Source organism: Lampetra planeri, chromosome 1 (assembly GCF_965212315.1).
Source record: "Lampetra planeri chromosome 1, kcLamPlan1.2.h2, whole genome shotgun sequence".
In the NCBI taxonomy this organism is placed as follows: domain Eukaryota; kingdom Metazoa; phylum Chordata; class Hyperoartia; order Petromyzontiformes; family Petromyzontidae; genus Lampetra; species Lampetra planeri.
The window spans coordinates 29,313,407-29,339,009 of record NC_136107.1 but is presented as its reverse complement, the minus strand read 5'-3'; the positions used below and the strand labels follow the sequence as shown (position 1 = coordinate 29,339,009).

The 25,603-nt window shown below is 46.0% G+C and overlaps 1 protein-coding gene across 3 annotated transcripts in view; it reads right to left on the bottom strand.

The window, feature by feature from the left end:
• The window catches only part of VWA3A (von Willebrand factor A domain containing 3A), a 167,509-nt gene that overhangs the window by 94,375 nt on the left and 47,531 nt on the right, over positions 1 to 25,603 (bottom strand). For all 3 annotated transcript variants that reach the window (XM_078598274.1, XM_078598292.1, XM_078598284.1), the window contains 5 exons: positions 14,851 to 14,959; positions 12,779 to 12,844; positions 6,381 to 6,512; positions 4,824 to 4,965; positions 1,674 to 1,777 (listed from right to left, as the gene is read on the bottom strand). In XM_078598274.1, coding sequence (XP_078454400.1) covers positions 1,674 to 1,777; positions 4,824 to 4,965; positions 6,381 to 6,512; positions 12,779 to 12,844; positions 14,851 to 14,959 — 553 coding nt within the window. The remainder of the gene's footprint in view (positions 1 to 1,673; positions 1,778 to 4,823; positions 4,966 to 6,380; positions 6,513 to 12,778; positions 12,845 to 14,850; positions 14,960 to 25,603) is intronic.

Genomic DNA, 25,603 nt, shown 5'->3' with positions numbered 1-25,603 from the left:
AAACTGGAGGACCCGGAGAAAATCCACACGACCACGAGGAGAAAAACATGCAAAGTCTAAATATACAGTCGTCAGGGTCATCTCGCCACCGCGGCGCCCTCGTTTATCACACGCACTTTCGAGACACATATTTTGAGCAACGTCTGTTAATGCTGTACGGTATTCATAAAACCATATCTGTCAACCCCTTATAAGGGGCTATCAGTGTCTACCTTATTACAAACCAATTCAGACCTTATTGGTCACCCCGTGCCCTTATAAATCTAAAAGTTCATCATACAAAGCTCCATCACAAGGGAGAAACATTAATAGACAAAAAAATGTTGCCCGTATTGAAACGGCTGTATGCCGTATGGACCTAAAAACTAAATTTCCCTGTACAAGAATACGGGTAAACCGTATGGGTTGACACGTATTTATAAAACTGCTGGAGCAGTGCATCTATTGAGACACACATCGCAAGTATGCCACGTCATCATAACTGTTGATAAACAGCCTCGGGCAGACATTTTAGTCTGAGTCAACCTCGGCGAACTCCGTGCCAGGCCAAATGCCATACAGCAAATGCCACTGTCATGCATAGACAAGAATAGAACCAGGGTGGCTGCAGCAGTAGCAAAGTGGATAACCATAACATCAGGTGACTAAAACATACATGCATATATTAGTTTCTAGAGATATATGTAAACACACATAAGCTCACATACACACGAAAAAACAACCCTAAGGCTTCATCTTCTTGGTTCTTTCGGTAAAGTCACGTAGAAGGGAAATAATAAAATAATAAATATTCTTTTTATTTGTATTACTTTATTATTTCCCTTCTACGTGACTTTACCGAAAGAACCAAGAAGATGAATCCCTGCAATCACGAAAGCTTTAAATCGAAACCCTAAGGCTGTTAGTAAGTAGCACCTATGAAGACCGGCACGGCACACGAGGGGGTGGGTGGCCAGCACCATGCTCGGTCGCCTTTATTTCCCCAGTGGCAATGTTTAAACACCGCACCAGGTCCTCATTTTAGGCTGAGTCGACCTAGAGGAGGCCCAGGACCGGTTCAGATAATCGTCACCGGTGTTGGCCGTGAGCGGGAATCGAACTCGGATCGCCAGGTTCATAGCGCAGCGCGCTAACCACTACACTACCACTCCCCACACAGACACACACACAAGGACACATGCATCTAACAGATGCATCCAATTACTAGGTTTAATTTTCTAAAAATAACTGAGTAAATGATTGCAACTTCACGGTTTCGTGTAAACTGTTATTTTAGAGTGAGAAGTCTTTGGTCGTATGTTTAAGATTGGTGTGACTTGCTGGACATCTGTGAAAAAGAGCTTCATAACTCATCAGATTCCTCCTCCAGTCGCAATAACGATTCTTGTTCAGGTGTGTGTGTGTACACAGAGTGTCTGAGAAGCGGCTAGGGTGAGGATCGCGTCGTAGTTGGTGTCGAGGGGGGAGATGGGGAGAGGGGGAGATGGGAGACGGGGAGATGGGAGATGGGGGGGGGTACAAAAGATGGCGGGGGAGGGGGAGACGGGGGGGAGGAAGACAAGAGATGGGGGGGGGCGAGGGGGGGAGACGGGGAGACGGGGAGACAGGAGGGGAGACGGGGAGATGTGGGCAGGATGTGACGACTGGGAGACGAAGTGGGGGGGGGCGCTCACTGCGTGCACCGTGGCTGTGACACTCTTCTGCAGGATCGGCACGAACCCGTGCCGCGTGGAGAACGCGTTGGGCGCCAGCACCTGGTACAGGCCCAGCTTCTGCCCTGTGGGACAAGAGTCACGGCTTAGGGATTCTCTCCCATCGTCTCTTACCAAGCCCCCTGATAACCTTACTCTGCTTGAAGAAACGCGTTCCCGCTCTTATACGTTACAGCTCTGACAGTGCCGTAACGTATGCTGGCCGCTTGACTTCTTCAAATGTGATGAAAAACACATTACATGTACACAACACACGGTCTCATATTCTATGGATAACATACAACAGCTCAACACACAAACGGTGACATTGAATGTCGTTATATTTCAGACGTCGCCCATGCGGGGTTATGCAAATGTGTGCTGTTGCTGTCGCCAGAGAGTTTTGATGAGTTGGTTGTCAAGAAATTATTATCTGCTAGAGCTGGTTCGCGTCCTCATGCAAAGTGTGTAAATAGCACACATAACAAATCAAGGCGCAGTTAACACATTCCAAATCTTGTTAAGATCCATCGTATTCTGCATAGAGTTATCGTTCTTTGTTCTGTCGCCGTTAAAGCAACGATTAAAAGATAAAATCTGCATCAGTGTCCTATAAAAGTATTGAAGGAATTGCATGGGAGAGAAAATGAATCAGAACTCCTCACTCATCCCATATTAAAAATGAGCCAAACCCTCACAGGCCAGCCAACGGCATGATCGCGACGATTTGACATTTTAGCTTCTTACACGCAGGACGCTTGGCACGTCTGCATGCATCCAATCGATGGCTGCTACGACTGAAGACTGCCCAAACAGAATTCAATTCCGAGGCCAATCTGATTTTTATATCAAGATTTTTTTCAAAATAGCCCATGGATAAATCTTCACTGTGCAGTCGTGACTGTCGCATTATAGCAATTCGTTGTAAGGGCCAGATTCTGCCAAGTCGTCCAGTTACCGGCCAAATGCTGTACGGCCACATTTATCACAGCTAATGAAATGGTGAGGAGTGATTCTTAAATTGGTATCAGTCCAAATTCAATAAAACGATGATTGGATGTGGTTGCTATTGCAACATCTCACAGTTTAACGATGTCAGATATTTGTTGAGTCATGTTCTTTTGTTGCGGAATATTTCTGTGCAGCCCATGAGAGGAGTTGCAATCTGTACACAGGAGGCTGGTACTGTATGTCTGTAACAACTTGTAATTGGTTGGCATGCGTGTCGCGTGCTAAAAAACGCTATGCATTCATCACTAACACCCTGCCTTAATAGAAAGCAAGTATGTATCTAAAATAATAGGCCCTTCTTCATGGCACACAGAGAAGCCCGAGAATGGATAAAAAAAAAAACAATTATTCTGATAATCAGTTTTAAATTGGAATAAGAATAATTACCTAATAGTAGCTATTGGATAAAAGACAAACCCTTCAATAATCCAAAAAGTATTACCTTACTAAATCAAAGTAAGGTAATAAACATTTGCTTCCACAGCGCCAAAGAGACATAAAGGTCAATTTCAAATTTGAAAAGAGGGTGGCGGCAGATGGCGGTGACTCTCCTCGTGGCTAGGAGGAGTTGACTACCTCGCCTGTTATGCAGAAGGTCGTGGGTTCGATCTCGTCCCTGACACCTGTTGTATATTTGGAGTTTGGGTGTCTCTCTCCCCGCGTAGATTTTTATCCGGGTCCTTGGGGTTTTTTCCTCCACATTTAGAATCAACGTCACGCGTTTAGAGTACTTGGCTGCTATACATTTCCACACTTCCTTGAGCTATCATTTGTGGCCAGGTCCACTTTTGAAAGTATAGCTCAGTGGGCCTTACCTGGTAAAAATATATAGTTTTGAGTGAATTTCCCAGGGCGGACGATGCTTTGGGGTCGCTCGACCCGCAGGGTTCCACTGCTGCTGTGAGCATCACAAACGTGGAACCACGATTCGGGACGGAATCTTTTGATTATCCCACCTCTCTCGACGAGGTGGGACACTATTTCTGGATAAAACAACGACCGGGTCGTTTCTCTCTTAAGAATCTCAGAATGGGTCTTTGACACACACATAGATGTCTACTTTTAACAACGTACACTTCATGTAACGTACATTTTATATTTGTATTCGTGAGGATGGGAAGTCCTATGAAAATTATATTTTATTCCATTTATTTTTGTTATCACAGTTGCTTAGCATACGTGCAAAGGTCCAAAACGTCAAACAGCCAGTAATGAACAGCACTTTTGAAGTTGTAATAGATGAGGGTTAACTCGTTTCTCGAAGTGAGCGAAGTTATGGTAATTGGCAGAAACACGGAATCGGTACCTGATACTCCTCAAATAAAAGTGAGCAAGTCTGATGCCTACGTGTGATGTAGAGGATTTTTATTCACGATGTAAACGATTATAAATGTTTCTAAATTAAAGTTATCGATATTTTGTAGATCTCTAAAATAAATCCGTTTGTGTGGAGGTGCTGGATGGATTGTTGCAGGATCGTGGGAGGTGGCATTAGCTCAGGGAGGCCTTCATCCAGCAGTGGACTGGTCATGGCTGATGATGATGACGATAATGAAAATACTACATATTCTCTGCACACTGAGATAAACATAATGTACATGCATTGTATATGTTGATTAACTGTGAATAACCCAACCAATAATAGGTACTGCATTTTCTCAGATTAACATGATCCATTGCAACTTATATGACCACATTAACCCCCCTCTGGTCTTCACACCTGATAGGCTCACAGTGATGACATCTCATTTACCCCCCACCTCTATTTAAGACCGAAACAGGAGGATGTCTTCACAATTCTGGCTGTCACCTGATGAAGCTGGTTGTTGTTGTAATCACCGGTGAAATGTCACGGTTACTCGAATTGTAAATGTTGTTGTGGGGTTTACTCTCCAACACACAACCGGTGTGGTGCTGAACTAGTAACTAATCCGCGCGCTTTGTTTACATGACAAACCTCACCGATTGGCCGTGTCGGGTGGCGGCGGGTTTAACGACACATTTATCACTTACGCGATCTAACCACGCCACATTTTGCAACTGCGCCACAAGATCATCCCGAAGGTAGGTTTCGCTTCGAGAGTCGCGAGAGTCACGCAGAGCCCCCACCCTGTTCCTCACCCTTGAGGCCGTGCCGCTGAAGCCACTGAGCCGAGGTGCTGGGCAGGAAGGTGGCGGCCGGCGCCAGGACGAGGGGACTCTCGTGGCCGGGTGGCCGTGGCAGCGAGCGCGACGCTGGCAGCCGCTCCGCCTCCAGGGAAACCTGCAGCAAAGCGGTGCCCTCTCCACGCTCAAATCAATTCCGCGCAAAATCGATCCATGGCAAGAAATAAAAAAGTATACACCGTCGTCGTGGCTCAAAGCCGTCGGTGCGTGTAGCGTAGCTTAGCGTGGGGTGGCAGCCAGGCAGGCGAGGAAGGTGCCTTTCCCACCACCCCCCCCAGTCCCACCGGTGGCCAAAGCTACGAGCTGAGGGGGGGCCCTCTTTGACGACCACCACCGGTGAGATTTGTTCTCAACAACAGTGTCAAAAATTTAATTTACATTGGACGTTTTATTTGAATTTAATTATAGAGCTGTAACGTTAATATTGCAAAGAGGTACTACTACTGCTACGGAGCTGTAGCGGCTGTATTTTGCGAGAAACGGGAGTGCCCCCTGCGGCGTTAAATATTCGAGACCGTCAGCTTAATGACGATGAATTTGGGGCAAGAGGAGGCCGCAATGTATAATAGCCTCTAGGTGCGAAGTGACAAATGTACAGGCGCACCTCGCTTTATTGTGCTTCATCAGATCTCAAGATAAATGTCGCATCTCAAGATTCTCAACGTAGCAAGAGAATAAGATTGGATGAATAATCACGTACGTACAACATTTACAATCTGATTGGCTTATCATCATCTGTAACTCCCGCTTTTTGCATGTGAACTTAGCGAGTCAGTCGGCGTAATTAAACTTTTCTATTTATTTACGGGCATCATTTAGTTAGGCATACTGTAGCTGCATTGCGCGTTGAATATAGTGTAGTTTAAACATGTTTTAAGGCTTTTATATGCATTCGTAGGTGAAAAAAAAGCATGTGACTTGCTTTATTGATATTTTCGGTTTATTGCGGTGCTCTGGTCCCTAAGGAGCAATTATACAGAGGTACGCCTGTATGTATGTTCAACTTCATTCACACCCCGCTGATCTGATGTCGTTACGACTGCGCCACTGCATTGATGCCACCACACGTCGCTACCAACACTCTCTACCCTCTGCCAGATCCCATGGCTGCTCAGCAGTCGGCACACAGCCTCCACAATATCCCCTGACAGCCTCCCATCATCTCCAATGCCTGTCTCGCGTCCCACCAAACGCTACCGTACATACGTGTATATATGTTGAACTTCACGATACAAGTTTGTGAAAACGAGGGGGGGCATAGATGTATGGGAATAGTACAGTAGAACAATGGATTTTACTGTGATGCCCTCTGATGACAATGCTGTTCCACATCGGACCTACAGCACCCATGTGTGGTGGTCACCCAATCAAGCACGATCCAGCCTGAACCCTGCGAAGCTTCTGAGATCCTATGAGACTGGGTGCATTCTGGGTGATCTGGTCACAGTGAGAGTGCATCATTTTAAGGATCCTTCAGCAGGCGTTCTCAGACCTCGTAATAGTGGCACTCACCTGTTGCATGATGCTAACGATGGTCTCTCCCAGAATCCCTTTCCGCATCTCTCTAATCTTGCCCAGGATGTCCATCGCAGTCTGCGACTCCTGCACGAGCAACTTAATGTCTGTGCTGCTGTACATCGCCTCCTGTTGAAGCAGAATCGATGCGGTGCATGCACGCGGCACACGCTGAGCGTTTCTCTCTTGCTTGCAAAAAACGAACATGGTGAGTGTTTTTTATTTGGTGAGACCGCATTTGGCAGTGGGGTTAGATCGCATAATTATAAATGTGTCATTAAACACCGCCACCGCCATCCGACGCAGCCAATTAGTGAGGTTTGTCAGGTCAACTAAACGTGGCCAATCTGTTACTAATTCAGCACTAACCAGTTGTATGTTGAAGAGTAAATCCACTATAACATTGACAATTCGATTAACCGTGACGTTTCGCCAGTAATTACAACCAGCCTCATCAGGCGACAGCCAAAGTTGTGGATAAATCCTCCTCTTGTTTCGGTCTAAGATAGAGGGGGGATAAATGTGATGTCGTCGATGTGAGCCAATCAGGTGCAAAAAGCAGAGGGGGGGCGGGGGGGAGTTAATGTAGTTATATAAATTCTAATGGATCTCTATTATTAGTTGGGTTATTCATACTCGAATTGTAAATGTTGTAGTGGGTTTACTCTCCAACACACAACCCGTTCGTGCTGAACTAGTAATGAATTGGCATGTTTTGTTTAAGTGACAAACGTTACTTATTAGCTGTGTCGGGTGGTGGTGGGTATAACGACATGTTCATATTTACGCGATCTAACCCAAAAACAACTCTATTATTACTGATATTTATAGCAGTTTATGTGTCGGGTCGGGCAGTGGTCCTTCATCACTCGCTGTGGGTATTAGACTTGATGCCTTGCAGACTTTATGATGCCTTGTAATAGGTGTTGTCTGTGGTCTCTGAACATCTTAACATGTCCTGTTTTATTTCCAAAAAGGGTAAAGCCTATAATTATTATTGTTTCACCATTGTGATACTGGCAAAAAAGGTCCCATAGATATCCAGTTCTGTAAAAAAAATATTCAGAGCCTGCCTTTAACACCAAAACCAAACTTTTTGCAGCAAATAAAAAAACCCTTATAAATAGACCAAGGCTTCATCATCTAGTCTATGGAACCCTTTTTTCCAGTATCAAGATGATGAAAAAAATAATAGGCTTTATCCTTTCCGGCTTCAATCCAGGAGGTGTGAAGATGTTCACACACCAAATAGGCACACCTATTTTGCAAGACATCAAATCCACATTGCGGCTGACTGTGGTGTAAGCCAATCAGTTTAAAGGACAACACGTACATTAGCGATGCATGTTTGTTCACATTTTTTACGACTTGATGCCTTGCAATAGGTGTGTCTATTTGGTGATTGAACATCATAACACCTCCTGTATTATTGCTGGAAAGGATGAAGCTTATTATTTGTATTATTATAATCTTCATCTAGTGTCTGTATATAAGGATAACCAGGCTATCCTTGAAGGCACACCAAAATTATTCTCCCTGTATTTTATATTCTGTATATATTTTTTTACACGTAAGAACGTGCAATGGTAAATGGACATGTTGGCGGTACACCGGTGCAGCATAACAACACACTGGTCCTCATAAAGCAGTCTTACGATGTCGCTGTTGCCCCCTGAGTGAGCTGCAGGACTCTCCGTCAGACGTTGCCACATTGAGATTCAGCAGCCGTTTTTCCCATTCGAACGCGTGGCGGTGACACCACCACCACGAGTCGTAATCATTTGATGCCACGGTCCGCCCAAGAAATAATTCCGGAAATGAATCAAGGAATGACCATCAGACCAAGTCGAGGGCACGAGGAGTCAAATCTTTTGCCTTTGGAACATGGAGCCAGCCAATCATCAGCAGGACTGGGTGCTACTATATGGCAAAAGGTCGTGTGAAGCTTCATGTTACAGCCGGTCATGTAAACATTCGTCTTGCCACCGCTTCGGCATCACGAGAACCGATGTTGACACAGTAGGGGGTTGTGAATCGCGGGAAAATTAATATTTATTGCAACAACAACAAAAAGGTATTCCACGCACCACTGCCGGTGTACCACCAAATGAGTTAAAATGGAACTTTGACGTTTTGGAATTTACCAATGGATTTTTTGTGTTGGGACCGGTGAGCACAAGAGCTGTTTGTGAGCAGAGCCCGAGTGCTGGGGAACGCAGCAGTGTAAGGCGATGATAAGCCACTTTGTTGAGCTACTATCGTTTGTGGCCAGGTTGCTTCTGAAAAATAAGTTGATAACTCAGCGGGCTTTGCCTCCAGGATGAGAGATGGCTTAGTTGTATTTGTATGTGTTGGGTGATTTGTTTACATTTCTTGTACTCTGCACTATTGTAATGTTTATAAATATTCTTAGGTTTTTTCGGTAAAGTCACGTAGGTAAAACATCAAAATTAATAAAAATAAAATAAAATAAAGATCACGACGTTTCGGAGGCAACACAAGTCTCCGTCATCAGGTGGGACCGTCACAGCCAGATTAGCTGCATCAAGTGAGACAATGATTCAAGATGTAATCCCTTAAAAGCGAGTTGAGGGGGGAGGAGAGGGGGGGGGGGGAGCTCATCAGAATGTGGTAGCCAATGAATGGAACGTATCGGGAGGGAGGGGGGCGGGGCCAAAAGGGTGGGCGACGGCGTGGAAGCGATTGTGCGCAAGCGACAAACTGCTGCACACGCCAACGCATTGGACAGAGAGGGGGGAGGGGGAGGCCTGATACACATGATAGAAAAGAACGAAAATGCCCATGTTTATACCAATGCTGGCTGAACAATGAAGAGATTACTGTTAAACACTGGGGATGTTAACACTCGGTAAAGTAAAGTAAAATAGTGCCTGTCAGATAAGATGGTCCAAAAAAGTGTAATTAAGTCTTTTTTGCGTGGTTAATAACATCTTTCCAATGATTACTAAGTTTGTACCCATCATCACGGTTGAAATTATGTCTGTGTTTGTATATTTGTATGGCTTCGTGTACAAACCTTTGATGGTAGCCAGGAGGTTTGCAGAGAACCTTGGTCTCGGAAAAGACAATTTCATGAGAGCCCACCGAGTTGTAGCAATGATCGGCAACGGCCGAAGAATCAGTTCTGCCGTGTTTCAGATCTGACTTGTGCTCGCGGACACGATCAGCAACATGACGTTTCGTTTCTCCAATGTAGCAATCACCACAAATGCAACTCAATTTGTAGACTCCAGGATACTGTAAGTCAGGAACGACATCCTTCACAGATGGAATCAGATCACGGATTTTATGCACTGTACTGAATCGGACTTGGATCTTATGTTTGTTTAGAATTTTGGAGATCTTTTTGGTCACGCCTGCTATGTATGGTAACGTGATAGTTTTGGTTGGAGTTTCATGTGGCTGTTTCTGTGTGGTGGGAGAGACAGCTTGGCGGATAGTACGGTCAGAGTATCCGTTCATCCTGAGGGCCCGATGTACATGTCTTAATTCACCGGTCAGGTGGTGTTGGTCAGAAATGCCATGGGCTCTGTGGTATAGCGTTTTGATGAGAGAATTCTTTTGAGATGGGTGGTGGTGGGAATCCGGTTTCAAGTAGGAATCTGTGTGGGTGGCTTTCCTGTAGACAGAATGTCCCAAGGATCCGTCAGGCCTCCTCTCAAACAGAATATCCAAGAATGGTAGTTTACCGTCTTTCTCCACTTCCATGGTGAATCTGATGGATGGGTGTCTAGAATTGATGTGGTCCAAGAAGTGGTTCAGTGCTGGGAGGCCATGTGGCCAGATGACGAAAGTGTCGTCCACATACCTCTTCCACAAGGAAGGACGCAGGGTGGATGTCTGGATGGCGTCTGATTCAAACTTTTCCATGAACATGTTGGCTATAACTGGTGACAAGGGGGAGCCCATAGGGGTACCCTCATTCTGTTTGTAGAAGGTGCCATTCCAGGTAAAATAGAGACACATCCATGCGGATGTAGCAAGAGTGAAATAGCTACTATTCTTAAGAATGCTAAGAAACCCACTAGTAACATCAGCAAAAACGAACGCTCTGAACTCGCGGACCTAAAAAAGAGAGATGATATAGTCATCCTCTCGGCAGACAAGGGCAATGCCACGGTCATCATGGATAAAGATTCATACAACAACAAAATCCTGGACCTTCTTAATGATGGGAGTTACTCCAAAATTAAAAACGATCCTACTAAAAGCCTAACGACGAAAACCAACAGTATCATCACGAGTTCGACTTCCCTAATCGAACCAAGCAAACGTCCCTCTCTAAAACCATCGGCGGCTAGACCTCCCAGACTCTATGGTCTTCCCAAAATCCATAAGGAAGGCACCCCGCTACGACCCATCGTGTCGACGATAAACTCTCCTACGTACAAACTAGCCCGTTTTCTATCAGATACTCTGCTCCCCTTCACAGGCAAGACCTCTTCGGCAGTACTCAACTCAACCCAATTAGTCTCTATGGTTAAGGACATGGTACTATCTCCTGATGACATCCTCGTCAGCTTTGATGTAGTATCTTTGTTTACCAAAGTCCCAGTACCGGACACCCTAACAATAATTGAGGACTTAGTCCAACATGGATTGAATTCTGATGTACCTGCGCTGGTTAGGCATTGCCTCACCAACACCTATTTTACCTGGAATGGCACCTTCTACAAACAGAATGAGGGTACCCCTATGGGCTCCCCCTTGTCACCAGTTATAGCCAACATGTTCATGGAAAAGTTTGAATCAGACGCCATCCAGACATCCACCCTGCGTCCTTCCTTGTGGAAGAGGTATGTGGACGACACTTTCGTCATCTGGCCACATGGCCTCCCAGCACTGAACCACTTCTTGGACCACATCAATTCTAGACACCCATCCATCAGATTCACCATGGAAGTGGAGAAAGACGGTAAACTACCATTCTTGGATATTCTGTTTGAGAGGAGGCCTGACGGATCCTTGGGACATTCTGTCTACAGGAAAGCCACCCACACAGATTCCTACTTGAAACCGGATTCCCACCACCACCCATCTCAAAAGAATTCTCTCATCAAAACGCTATACCACAGAGCCCATGGCATTTCTGACCAACACCACCTGACCGGTGAATTAAGACATGTACATCGGGCCCTCAGGATGAACGGATACTCTGACCGTACTATCCGCCAAGCTGTCTCTCCCACCACACAGAAACAGCCACATGAAACTCCGACCAAAACTATCACGTTACCATACATAGCAGGCGTGACCAAAAAGATCTCCAAAATTCTAAACAAACATAAGATCCAAGTCCGATTCAGTACAGTGCATAAAATCCGTGATCTGATTCCATCTGTGAAGGATGTCGTTCCTGACTTACAGTATCCTGGAGTCTACAAATTGAGTTGCATTTGTGGTGATTGCTACATTGGAGAAACGAAACGTCATGTTGCTGATCGTGTCCGCGAGCACAAGTCAGATCTGAAACACGGCAGAACTGATTCTTCGGCCGTTGCCGATCATTGCTACAACTCGGTGGGCTCTCATGAAATTGTCTTTTCCGAGACCAAGGTTCTCTGCAAACCTCCTGGCTACCATCAAAGGTTTGTACACGAAGCCATACAAATATACAAACACAGACATAATTTCAACCGTGATGATGGGTACAAACTTAGTAATCATTGGAAAGATGTTATTAACCACGCAAAAAAGACTTAATTACACTTTTTTGGACCATCTTATCTGACAGGCACTATTTTACTTTACTTTACCGAGTGTTAACATCCCCAGTGTTTAACAGTAATCTCTTCATTGTTCAGCCAGCATTGGTATAAACATGGGCATTTTCGTTCTTTTCTATCATGTGTATCAGGCCTCCCCCTCCCCCCTCTCTGTCCAATGCGTTGGCGTGTGCAGCAGTTTGTCGCTTGCGCACAATCGCTTCCACGCCGTCGCCCACCCTTTTGGCCCCGCCCCCCTCCCTCCCGATACGTTCCATTCATTGGCTACCACATTCTGATGAGCTCCCCCCCCCCCCTCTCCTCCCCCCTCAACTCGCTTTTAAGGGATTACATCTTGAATCATTGCCTCACTTGATGCAGCTAATCTGGCTGTGACGGTCCCACCTGATGACGGAGACTTGTGTTGCCTCCGAAACGTCGTGATCTTTATTTTATTTTTATTAATTTTGATGTTTTACCTACGTGACTTTACCGAAAAAACCTAAGAATATGAATCCTTGCAGTCACGAAAGCTTCAAATCTAGAATTATGTTTATAAATAGTTTGTTGTAACGTTCTGACCCTGTGCCCCTACTGGACATCTGTGAAAAAAAGCATTATAGCTCATCGGATTCCTCCAGCATAAATAAATGTTTTTATTCTGATCACCTGACTGCCAGAACTGTAACAGTGGTACCGGCCTCCCGTCATCTTGGCCAATCGTCCCAGCAGCGTCTGCAAGCAAATCATCGCGAGTGTTAGGTTTGAAAAAACGCGAGACGTAACTCGGTCCGCTCTTGACGCTTAAAAATCACGCCACCCCTTCTGGATCGCAGCAGCGGCCTCACTCCACGCCACAAGCACAAAGGAATGCGAGAGGTGGAAGCGAGAGTCTGTACTGCGACTGACATCAAAGAGAATCATCTAATGCAGGACACTTCGACCGTCGAACTTCCCAGCTTCAACCTTCCACGCCGCCAATGGTCGAACATCGACAGAATCGGGACCGGGCGCATGGCGGATGCGACCAGCCGATGCACAAATGGCACCGTCAAAGATTTGGCGGCCTGCAAGCGGTGCGGCCATGAATCTCAAACCATCGACCGCCATCGTAAACACTCCGCCGCTGCTGCTGGCTTCACTCCTTTAAAGGAGGAATGGACGAGATCCACTCTTGCATCTGAACAGGAAACTGAGTGGATAGCAACATCTACAATTACATCTATTAATCTGCCACTATTAATCCATACGAAAGAAGAAGAGTTTAAATTGATAGTGGCGACGATGCAAATACCGGTTTATGAATTATTAATTGCACTACATCTAATCCGTGTGTCTCTCCATGTTAGGAAATGTATATGTGTCGTAATTATCTAACCTTATAAAGATGTATATATAGCACCTAATTCCGAGGTGCTTTACAAGGCGCTATAGAACGATTATAAAATTTTACCTAAGATGATCGTGGTTGAAATAAATATAGGGTTTATTAAAAGTCGGGGTGTAGTTATGGTGACAGGAGAACAGGTGGGAGTGGTTAAGGGAGGGTTGGGGTAGTAATAGGGGTAGTGATAGGGGTTGGGGTAGTGATAGGGTTTGGGGTAGTGATAGGGGTTGGGGTAGCGATAGGGGTAGTGATGGAGGCTGGGTAAGTGAGAGGGGTTGGGGTAGTGATAGGCGTTGGGGTAGTGATAGGGGTTGTGGTAGTGATAGGGGTTGGGGTAGTAATAGGAGTTGGGGCAGTGATAGGGGTTGGGGTAGTGATAGGGGTAGTTATAGGGGTTGGTGTAGTGATAGGGGTTGGGGTAGTAATAGGGGTTGGGGTAGTGATAGGGGTTGGGGTAGTGATAGGGGTTGGGGTAGTGATAGGGGTTGGGGTAGTGATAGGGGTAGTGATGGAGGCTGGGTAAGTGAGAGGGGTTGGGGTAGTGATAGGCGTTGGGGTAGTGATAGGGGTTGTGGTAGTGATAGGGGTTGGGGTTGGGGTAGTGATAGGGGTTGGGGTAGTGATAGGGGTAGTGATGGAGGCTGGGTAAGTGAGAGGGGTTGGGGTAGTGATAGGCGTTGGGGTAGTGATAGGGGTTGTGGTAGTGATAGGGGTTGGGGTAGTGATAGGAGTTGGGACAGTGATAGGGGTTGGGGTAGTGATAGGGGTAGTTATAGGGGTTGGTGTAGTGATAGGGGTTGGGGTAGTAATAGGGGTTGGGGTAGTGATAGGGGTAGTGATAGGGGTTGGGGTAGTAATAGGGGTAGTGATAGGGGTGGGGTAGTAATAGGAGTTGGGGTAGTGATAGGGGTAGTGATAGGGGTTAGGGTAGTGATAGGGGTTGAGGTAGTGATAGGGGTTGGGGTAGTGATAGGGGTTGGGGTAGTGATAGGGGTTGTTGTAGTGATAGGGGTTGGGGTAGTGATAGGGGTTGGGGTAGTGATAGGAGTAGGGGCAGGCCTGGTCATAGCTGGGGGGCAGGGAGTAGCAGTAGCAGCAGGATGATGATGCTGGGCTAGGGTAAAAGCGATGGGGGTTGTTTAAAGGGAGAAACGGAAGCAGGTTAGATAACACTGCGTCATTTTGGAAGCAACTGGTGTTTGACACCAGTAGCCATCAGTGTGTGACAAGACCATGCGATAGTTCCTTGAGGCTACGGCGTGGAAGAGTGACCGGGCGAGCGGACGAGCGACCGAGCGTGCAAGTGACTGAGCGACTGAGTGGACGAGCGTGCGAGCGAGCGAGCATGCGGCACCTGGGCGTCGTGGCTGCTGCAGTCGAAGGCCACCGTGTGAAAGGGCAGACTCCTGCCCAGCAGACTCTCCTCCACGTAGCCACACACCAGCTCGGGACTCTGGTCAGGGCTGCCAAAATAAGTAATATTTAAAAAACCTTTTTAAAAACACACTTTAATTAAATGTACCGTACTAGTAATGGAAGAACTCCACGACTCCAGGAAGTGGCCACGAAGCTTGCCATAACATAAGGGACCATGGTGATTTACAGCCCAGTTGAGCGTGGACAATTAGACCCAAGCCGAAACATAACACAATATATATTTTTTTATTTTTAATGATAGAATATAGTATTGTCATCAATATGACATAAGTATACCAAGATTGCAGTCGATACCACATTGGGAAGTGGGTAAAAATTGAGTTGCCAGATTTGAGGATACAACTGACAGTGAAGAAAAAGCGTGTAATAAGCCGTTCGTAGCCGTGGCAAAAAGGGAGAGTGAGAAATAGTTTTGTGATGCTGCTGCTGCTGCGCTGCATTCGCGTTGGCAGTGGTGCACAAGCACAATCAACACAAAAACAAACCAACACGTCCGTCAAAAAACACTGCGGCCTTAAATGGAAATATATATAGTCGGTGACGTTTTAAGCAGGAGGTCCTTAATCACAAATATGTTGAGGTGCAAATGACGACGCAGAGGCAGGTCTTCAGGTAAGGGCTTGCGCCGGTTATTTATTAAGGGTTTAGATCACTTCCCCAAGGGTAGGGGTCCTATACTGGGTCCTTCACACGACCCTTCACTCGATCTGTTCTTAGCTCGGCTAGCTCCAGAGCTCTCTCCCTCGAGTCGGATCGGGGGTTCAGCCAACACCGACCGACCGAGAAGAGTAGCACCTGCTATGACGACTGCCGGCTTCTCTCCGGACTCCTTGAGCTCTACCCCTGCCTGGCTCTTCGACCGTTCTCTATCCCGGGCTCCCGCAGTGACCCCGCTTTCGTCACGGGGTCCCCCTTAGGTACCTAGAGGAGACATGACGTCATCGCCCTGCCCAGCGCACATGACGTCACGTCCAAAGACATCATCGCACTGGACAGCGCGCATGACGTCCCGTCCCCAAATTACTCCTCTACACATAAATCTAATTAAATTAAAAAGTAAATATTTGTAAGCTGTGAGGAAGGGCCGTAGCCCGAAATGTCACCTATTATATATTTTATTTTTCCTTTTAAAGGCCACTGTTATTGACAACAAAAATCAGTCTATATTGCTCATGCATCAAATTGGCAATATCAACCCTATTCTTGGATCTTTCGGTAAAGTCACGTTGAAAGGCCGGCAGGGTTACAATAGAGTGTGGGTGGCCAGCACCACACCCATAGTGGCGATACTTATACACACAGCACCGGGTACTCATTTGAGGCTGAGTTAACCTAGGGAAGGCCCAGGACCGGCTAAGATAATCGTCACTAGTGTTGGCTGTGAGCGGGAATTGAACCCGGGTCACCAGGTATGTCATGCAGTGCGTTAACCACTATCTACCGTTCCCCACGAGGAAATCAAATATACACACACACGAGTTGAGGAAGTGGGCCGAGTACAGTTAAACCACTCTCCCTGCGCGGGTTTTGGATTCGCGAGTTTCACATACAGGGACTCCTCTACTTACGAAGATTCGACTTACGAACTTTCAGAGATACAAACCTGTCCCATATCTTCTTGGTTCTTTCGGTAAAGTCACGTAGAAGGGAAGTAATAAAATAATAAAAATAAAACATAATAAAACAATTCTCACGACGTTTCGGCTACAACGCAAGCAGCCGTCTTCAGGTGAAGAATGAGACACTGCCAAGCTAGGAGCTTATATATAAGCTGAGTTGGAGGTGGAAGAAGAAGAGAGCCTTAACAAAAGAATGTGCATATCAAGAGGAATTTAGCATATTCATGGGAAATGCGTAGGAGGTGGGCGGAGGGGGTTTTCAAAGTCATATTATGCCCATGCATTATGCAGGATCAGCAGCACCAAAGGGAGGGGGGGGGTAGCATTAACAAAGGGAGGGCATGTTAATAGTATGTAGAAGCAATGACACATGTGAATGGGAAAACGGTGGCAGGAGATCCGCAGCGGAGCAAATAATGCATTCCCTGTGGAGAACACAAGATACACAGTTAATGCCAGTGAGTGGACTGCGGTCTGAAAGTCACCATAAACGTGAACAACAATCAATTAAGATCCGAAGTGGTTTATTACGTCCTTCCAATGATTGCTGAGCCAGAATCCATCTTCTCGATTGAAATTGTCTCTGTGTTTGTATATGTGGATCGCCTCATGAACGAATCTCTCATGGTAGCCAGATGGCTTGCAGAGAACCTCTGTCTTGGAGAAGTCAATGTCATGTGAACCCACTGAATTGTAACAGTGATCTGCCACGGCTGAGGTGTTTGTCCTACCGTGTTTCAGGTCAGCTTTATGTTCACGGATGCGGTCCGAGACATGTCGTTTGGTTTCTCCAATGTAACTGCTACCACAGAGGCAACTTAGTTTGTAGACGCCAGGGTACTGTATGTCTGGAGCCACGTCTTTTACAGACGGAACCAGATCACGGATTTTATGTACTGTGTTGAATCGTACCTGAATCTTGTGTTTAATCAGGATTTTGGAGATCTTTTTTGTGACCCCAGCAATGTAGGGTAAGATGATGGTTTTGAAAGGCTCCTCAGCAGGATCCTTCTTGACGGTTGGAGTGATGGCCTTGCGGATTGTGTAGTCGGAGTAACCATTAGCCTTAAGAGCTTGGCGTACGTGTTTGAGTTCACTGGCAATGTGTTCCTGGTCGGAGATGCATTGGGCTCTATGGTATAGAGTCTTGATGAGGGAGTTCTTCTGGGATGGATGGTGGTGGGAATCCGGTTTTAGGTAGGCATCCGTATGGGTGGCTTTCCTGTAGACAGAATGGCTCATTGAACCATCAGGTCTCCTTTTAATTAGGACATCCAAAAAGGGTAGCTTGCCATCTTTTTCGACTTCCATGGTGAATCTGATGGCTGGGTGCATGGAATTGATGTGGTCGAGAAATTTGTCTAGAGCAGGCCGGCCATGTGGCCAGATGACAAAAGTGTCATCTACGTACCTCTTCCATAAGGTCGGGTGTAGAGTGGCAGTCTGGATGGCGTCAGTCTCAAATTTCTCCATGAAAATGTTGGCTACAACCGGAGATAGGGGGGAGCCCATTGGGGTGCCCTCAGTTTGTTTGTAGAAGGTTCCATTCCAGGTGAAGTATGTATTGGTTAAGCAGTGTCTCACCAGGGGGGGTACCCCAGCATTCAGCCCTTGATGAACCAAGTCTTCAATGATTGCGATGGTGTCAGGCACAGGAACCTTGGTGAACAAGGAAACCACATCAAAACTGACAAGCAGGTCGTCTGGGGACAGGGAAATCCCCTTGATTGTCGATACCAGGTCAGTAAAGTTTTGTACCGCAGAGGTGGTTTTTCCAGTGAAAGGCCGTAGGATTTCAGACAGAGGTTCTCTGCAAGCCATCTGGCTACCATGAGAGATTCGTTCATGAGGCGATCCACATATACAAACACAGAGACAATTTCAACCGAGAAGATGGATTCTGGCTCAGCAATCATTGGAAGGACGTAATAAACCACTTCGGATCTTAATTGATTGTTGTTCACGTTTATGGTGACTTTCAGACCGCAGTCCACTCACTGGCATTAACTGTGTATCTTGTGTTCTCCACAGGGAATGCATTATTTGCTCCGCTGCGGATCTCCTGCCACCGTTTTCCCATTCACATGTGTCATTGCTTCTACATACTATTAACATGCCCTCCCTTTGTTAATGCTACCCCCCCCCTCCCTTTGGTGCTGCTGATCCTGCATAATGCATGGGCATAATATGACTTTGAAACCCCCCCCCCCCGCCCACCTCCTACGCATTTCCCATGAATATGCTAAATTCCTCTTGATATGCACATTCTTTTGTTAAGGCTCTCTTCTTCTTCCACCTCCAACTCAGCTTATATATAAGCTCCTAGCTTGGCAGTGTCTCATTCTTCACCTGAAGACGGCTGCTTGCGTTGTAGCCGAAACGTCGTGAGAATTGTTTTATTATATTTTATTTTTATTATTTTATTACTTCCCTTCTACGTGACTTTACCGAAAGAACCAAGAAGATGAATCCCTGCAGTCACGAAAGCTTTAAATCGAAACTGTCCCATATGTCCAGTTGCCTGTTCGGACCGAGAGTCGTAAGTTCAACCGCCGCGCAATAGGTGGCGGTGGTTGCTCGGTGTCAAGCACCGGCTTTAGGCCGCTGTACGTGAGCTGTATCGTTCAGTTTCGTTCCGACAAACGGGGCACTACTTTTTCTTTTGCTCAATATGTTCAACGTTAATAAAAGGTATCCAAGCAAAAAGTTATCCACGCATTATCCTGCAGTTAATCAGAAAAGTGTAATTTATTGGCGCACTATATTGACTGCGTATTGAGACATATAAAACTGTTGAGCTCGATTTTCAACCAATCAGCATCGAAAATGTAAGTATGTCAGAGCCAAAATCAAGCCAATATCACTACGCACATGTAAACATGGAGGAGGACTTAAGCAGCGCAGCTTCATCTGATAGCGGCGATCAAGCTCGATTAACACAGGTATGTTTACTCACTTGAATTGAATGTTATGCAAGCTAATATATTGCCAACTGGGTTTATAATTTATTCTTCATATCTTTAATATAGGACTTCTTCGTGAGGCAGCTCAAATGAAATCAGATGAGAGCATTCTGACACACATTCGTGGGAAAGACTGCATTGCAATCGAGGTCCGATACCACAAATCCTGCTATCGAGATTACACAAGATTTATCAGCAAAACTGAAAAAACATATAGGTAGGTACAAAAAAATGTTTGTTCACAAATCTGTGGGGTCACTCCAATTACATTTACATATTGCCTGTGAATGCATTGTAATTCCATAATCAAATTATTTCTCTATAGAAGGTAGGGCTTTAAATATACATGTCCTATCTAATGCTCTGACTGGAGCCTTCACTTAGCAACAGTGAGACGTATGCTGGCATGGTATTTTGCATATGACCGCCAAAATTATGCAAGGTACCTATCAGCATATTGGGTCGAGATGATCAATCTTCCAAAGACTCATCCACACTGCTATGAAGAAGTTACTGCAAAAGGAAACTGGACAGTACAGCGTAAGGATGCTAACAGGTTCTCATCCATAGCTTGTGACCAAGCAATAGAACAAATCTGCAACCGTGATTCAAAGACCAAAGGCGGCATAACTAAGATAACATTGAACAGAGGTGCCGTCCAGAAATGAATACTGTCTCATCCTGAACGTTCTGCAATCACAAGGCAGTGTGAAATGATGGCTGGAATGCAACATGAAGAGAGGGGTCATAAAGAGTTGGATGCAACAAGAATTGCAAAAGACAATGCTGCTGTTATATCTTTGGTTTCAGCGGTTGAGTCTATGATCAATCCCTTGCTGCCTCGTGAAGATCTTGTATGTATTAGCTCTGGTGTTGTTGCTACAAAGACTATCAGAGATGACATACAAAGTGCTTGTGATAAAGGTGAAACAGCTCTGAAAATTTTCATCCAAGATCGAGTCCAGTCATCAAAAACAGACTTCTTCTCTCCAATAAAGTCCTTGAAGCTCACTACGTTTGGGGATCAAATGAAGAAATCATCCAAGACAAAAGATGGAAATCAAGTCATTCTAAAAAATGACAGGAGACTCTTTGCACGACTGTTAGTGATAAGTCAATCCCTGTCTGTAAACTTGAAAGAGATTCTGACATATTCACTTGGCAATATCTCATCCCCGCTAGCAAGCACTGATGGTTCATTAGCCAAAACAAATAAGGCTGCTTTTCTAGCTTGTTTAGAATCAAAGAACAAGGACTGTCATGTGAACAAGACTGTTGGTGATAATGGTGCCCTACTGATAGATGACATGGCATTGATCAGGAGTCTCAAGAATATGCCAGACACATTCGGTGAGCTTGCTGATGATCTTCGTCAACTTATGATTAAGATGGGTAGAAAGTTCAGTTGTCCAAGGGTCGATTTTGTCATTGATCGCTACCCGGCAGTGAGCATCAAAAATGCTGAACGATCAAGACGTGCTGTTGCTGGACAACAATTACTGCAAATATACAGCATCAAGCAGAAGACTCCAAGTCAGTGGACCAAGTTTCTAGCCAGTGGTGAAAATAAAGAAGCCTTGACAGACTTTCTCTTTGAGACATGGAGAACTGTGCCTTTACAAGCAGCTGGAAAAGACATAGCTATCTTTGTGGCACACAGAAATGTATGTCATCAACTCACTCTTAAATATGGAATTATGTCTGTCAAAGAGGTAGAATCTTTGACTTATGACCATGAAGAAGCTGACACGAGCCTCCTACTTCATGCAAAACATGCCTGGAGTGAACTTTATAATAAGATAATCATCCAGAGTCGTGACATTGATGTTGCTATCATTTCACTTTCAATAATGGCTAAGCTTCCCTCAGCAAAAATGTACTTTCTGACAGGAACAAAAGACAGGCAAAGAATGTTAGATCTCCAGGCTATTGGTTCTGCTTTGGGTCCTTCACTAACAGAGGCACTGATAGGACTACACACATTCACTGGGAAAGGAAAAGAGAAACCACTAAATATAGTGTCTGGAAATGCAGAGTACATCAGTGCATTTGTTGCTCTTGGGAGGCAATTTGAAGTGGACAGCACCACATTTGTGACCATAGAACGTGTTGTGTGTGAGCTGTATGGAGAAAAGGTATCAGATGTTAATTTGGCCAGATACAATAGGTTCTGTGTCCAGGCCTCTTCCGAACAGGCATTACCTCCAACTAAATATGCACTTACAGAGCACTTCAAGCGTATTCTCAGGTTTTTTCGGTAAAGTCACGTAGGTAAAACATTAAAAGTAATGAAAGTAAAATAAAACAAAACAAAAATAAAATTCACGACGTTTCGGAGGCAACACAAGTCTCCGTCATCAGGTGGGACCGTCACAGCCAGATTAGCTGCATCAAGTGAAGCAATGATTCAAGATGTAATCCCTTATAAGCAAGTTGAAGGGGGGGAGGAGAGGGGGGGGGGGAGTTCATCAGAATGTGGTAGCCAATGAATGGAAACGTATCGGGAGGGAGGGGGGGTGGGAGGGGGAGGGAGCCAACAAAAAATTTGGCGACGGCTTGGTTGGCTCCCTCCCCCTCCCACCCCCCTCCCTCCCGATACGTTTCCATTCATTGGCTACCACATTCTGATGAACTCCCCCCCCCCCTCTCCTCCCCCCCTTCAACTTGCTTATAAGGGATTACATCTTGAATCATTGCTTCACTTGATGCAGCTAATCTGGCTGTGACGGTCCCACCTGATGACGGAGACTTGTGTTGCCTCCGAAACGTCGTGAATTTTATTTTTGTTTTGTTTTATTTTACTTTCATTACTTTTAATGTTTTACCTCCGTGACTTTACCGAAAAAACCTGAGAATATGAATCATTGCAGTCACGAAAGCTTCAAATCTAGAATCACTTCAAGCGTGCTAACTACCAAGCTGCAATCCACAGGAGAGCATTGGATCCTTTTACAAATGCTCCCAGTCCAGACGGCTTTGGATGGATTGTCAAGGATGGTGATCTCATCATATCATGGATGACTAAAGCTTCTCAACAGATTTTGGGGTCACTCCACTGTGGGTGTAAGTCTGGTACTTGTACAGGTGGAAGGTGCTCATGCACAAGGCTGACCTGGCCTGCATTGACCTATGTAAATGTGTTCATTGTGACAATGTGAGATTAACTGAGGATATTGTTTCATGTGAATCTGATAGTGAGGACAGTGATCTTGATATTTATTGATATGTATATGATAATAAAATTAATATAGGACATATATATTTAATATAAATCAATCAAAATTAAATCTTGTTTACAATAATCATTGCTGTGAATATGTACATGTAGTGCAGTTGCTGCTCATGTATGCGAATTTACAATTCACCATTAAATGTGTTATTTTGAAAAGTGCTTTTTTTATATATTATATTTTGGCTTAATTCTATTTATTATTCAGATTTTACCTCAAATATTACCTTTCGATTGGAACAACATAATGAGAAGTAATTGGGATGTTAATGCTACAGCAGAAGTTTTCTTGATAATCTTATCATGTTTACTGTGCATATGTAGTAGGTTCGAATTAGGTGCACACACACGCAGCTTGGAGGCAACACTATTTATTAAACGGTAAGTAATATAACACTGTACATAAGGTGGTGAGCACCTTCCTCAACTCACTAACACTCTGGAACACGACACAGACTGGACCAGGCAGGCAACGGCCTGCCTGGCCCAGGACGACTCGGGACTTGACGGCCGATGATGTCTTCACTTTGGAGTACAGTACAACAGCCTCGCTCTGCGTTCACACCACGCTTATATCTGCTTTGGCGTGGCCGGCTCCGCCCAGGCGTGGCTGGCTCTCTCCAGGCCACGCCTCCCTTCCCAGGACACGCCTTACTTCCCCCACCTCTGGGAAGGTCCGGATCCCTCCAGCACGTGACCCCACAGGCACCCCCTTGGGGCCCCCAGCCGTTGTAAAGGCCGACACAGTAGTGACCATTCTATGTCACTACATCACCCCCCCCCCCTGTATAAACACACAGCCGTCCCCGGCTGTAACACAACTGTGAAAAATCGAAAAGGTGTGCCTCCGAACCAGCAACATCAATAAATGACCGGCGACCGATAAGAAATACAATCACGTAATATATACAGAATCGACGAGGGTAAAAGGGAACCGCACAGAAAACGGGGAATTAACAACAAATATACATGAAAACTGGCTAACCCACTTACGCTCCAGCACAGCCCCCCCCCCCCCGTTAGAATCACGCATGCAATGACAGTCACCCATTAGCACCCCCCCGCCTTTCCGACGTGGCGTCACAACCAGTAGCACGCGTCGGCCATATCGGGGGGGGAATTTCCATGTTACCACCCCACCGCCTTTCCGACGCGGCGTCACAACCAGCAGCACGCATCGGCCATATCGGTGGGATTTTAACCCAGTCTCTCTCCAAGACTCGCATCGCAGCATATAGCTGTACCGACCGAGCTGAGACGACCCAGTCTCTCTCCAAGACTCGCATCGCAGCATATAGCTGTACCGACCGAGCTGAGACGACCCAGTCTCTCTCCAAGACTCGCATCGCAGCATATAGCTGTACCGACCAAGCTGAGACGACCCATCGTTCACTCACTGCACAACATGCACCCTAACAACTGAGGGATACAGTCTCAACGTAACAGGACAACTCCACCTGAACCTTACGAATCTCTAGCCCACTGTTTCAACGCGCCTCGGAGGGTCTCAACCTCCGAGCCGTCAGGTCAAGCTGTCAGCCATAGCATGACGGGACCACACTCCCCGAGCCATGTGAGCGCACAGCCCACAAGGCTAGACAAGCCACAGAGTGTCTCGATCTCCGGGCTGTCAGGTCAAGCCGTCAGACACAGCATGACGGGACCACACTCCCCGAGCCATGTGAGCGCACAGCCCACTAGGCTAGACAAGCCACGGAGTGTCTCGATCTCCGGGCTGTCAGGTCAAGCCGTCAGCCATTGCATGACGGGACCACACTCTCCGAGCCATGTGAGCGCACAGTCCACTAGGCTAGACATGCCACGGAGTGTTTCAATCTCCGGGCTGTCAGGTCAAGCCGTCAGCCATTGCATGACGGGACCACACTCTCCGAGCCCTGTGAGCGCACAGCCCACTAGGCTAGACATACCACGGAGTGTTTCAATCTCCGGGCTGTCAGGTCAAGCCGTCAGCCATAGCATGACGGGACCACAACGTTCATGTTAGACACGCAACTCTCACTGGGCCATCCTGGTCAGGACCTGCGCCCCAAGATAGGTGACAGCCAGCAGCACAATTCCAAATCCCTGGCAGCACGTCACCATCGCAATTTAACACCATCACAACACATACAATTTGAATTATGATCCCCCACAGAACTGATCCAATGCCGAACAGGAACGCACAATTTGTGACGATCCCGAATATTCAATGGTCACAACAATACACCTCACATCCCGTATCCGTACACATCATCTCCGAGACTCGCATTGCAGCATGCAGCTGTACCAACCGAGTAGAGAGAGCAACGCAATTTGACAGCCATTAATGGAAACGCACCCCGATCGATGTAGAACACAAGGGGCATTCCCGCACAAAAGACATCATCTGTGCAACAACGGACAGGGGCCAACCAGTGAGGTTGAAACACACCGAACCTGTCATTTCAAAAACCCCTTCAACATTAACCATGGGACTCAGGGCATTCGAATTTTGAGAGCAAAAAAACTATACACAAACCCCAAGAATCGCCGAATTGATTAATACAGTATATGCAGTATATGAAATTCGTACAGTCAATCATTTGGCGCAATGCTCCATCCAGTCCCCACATGGCAACACACACAACCAATACTCCAGACAATCCGTACATAGTAAATAATCACAAGCAAGTACCCAACAGTCCCTACACTGTTAACAATTTCAAGCAAAGCTCCATACGGTCTGTACATTGGCAACAATGACGATCAAAGTTTCTGACAGTTACAAGTGACAATCACGAGCGAAACTCCATACAGTATACACAATAACAATGGCGATTTCGCAACACAGCGATGTAACAACACGAGTCATTAACACGG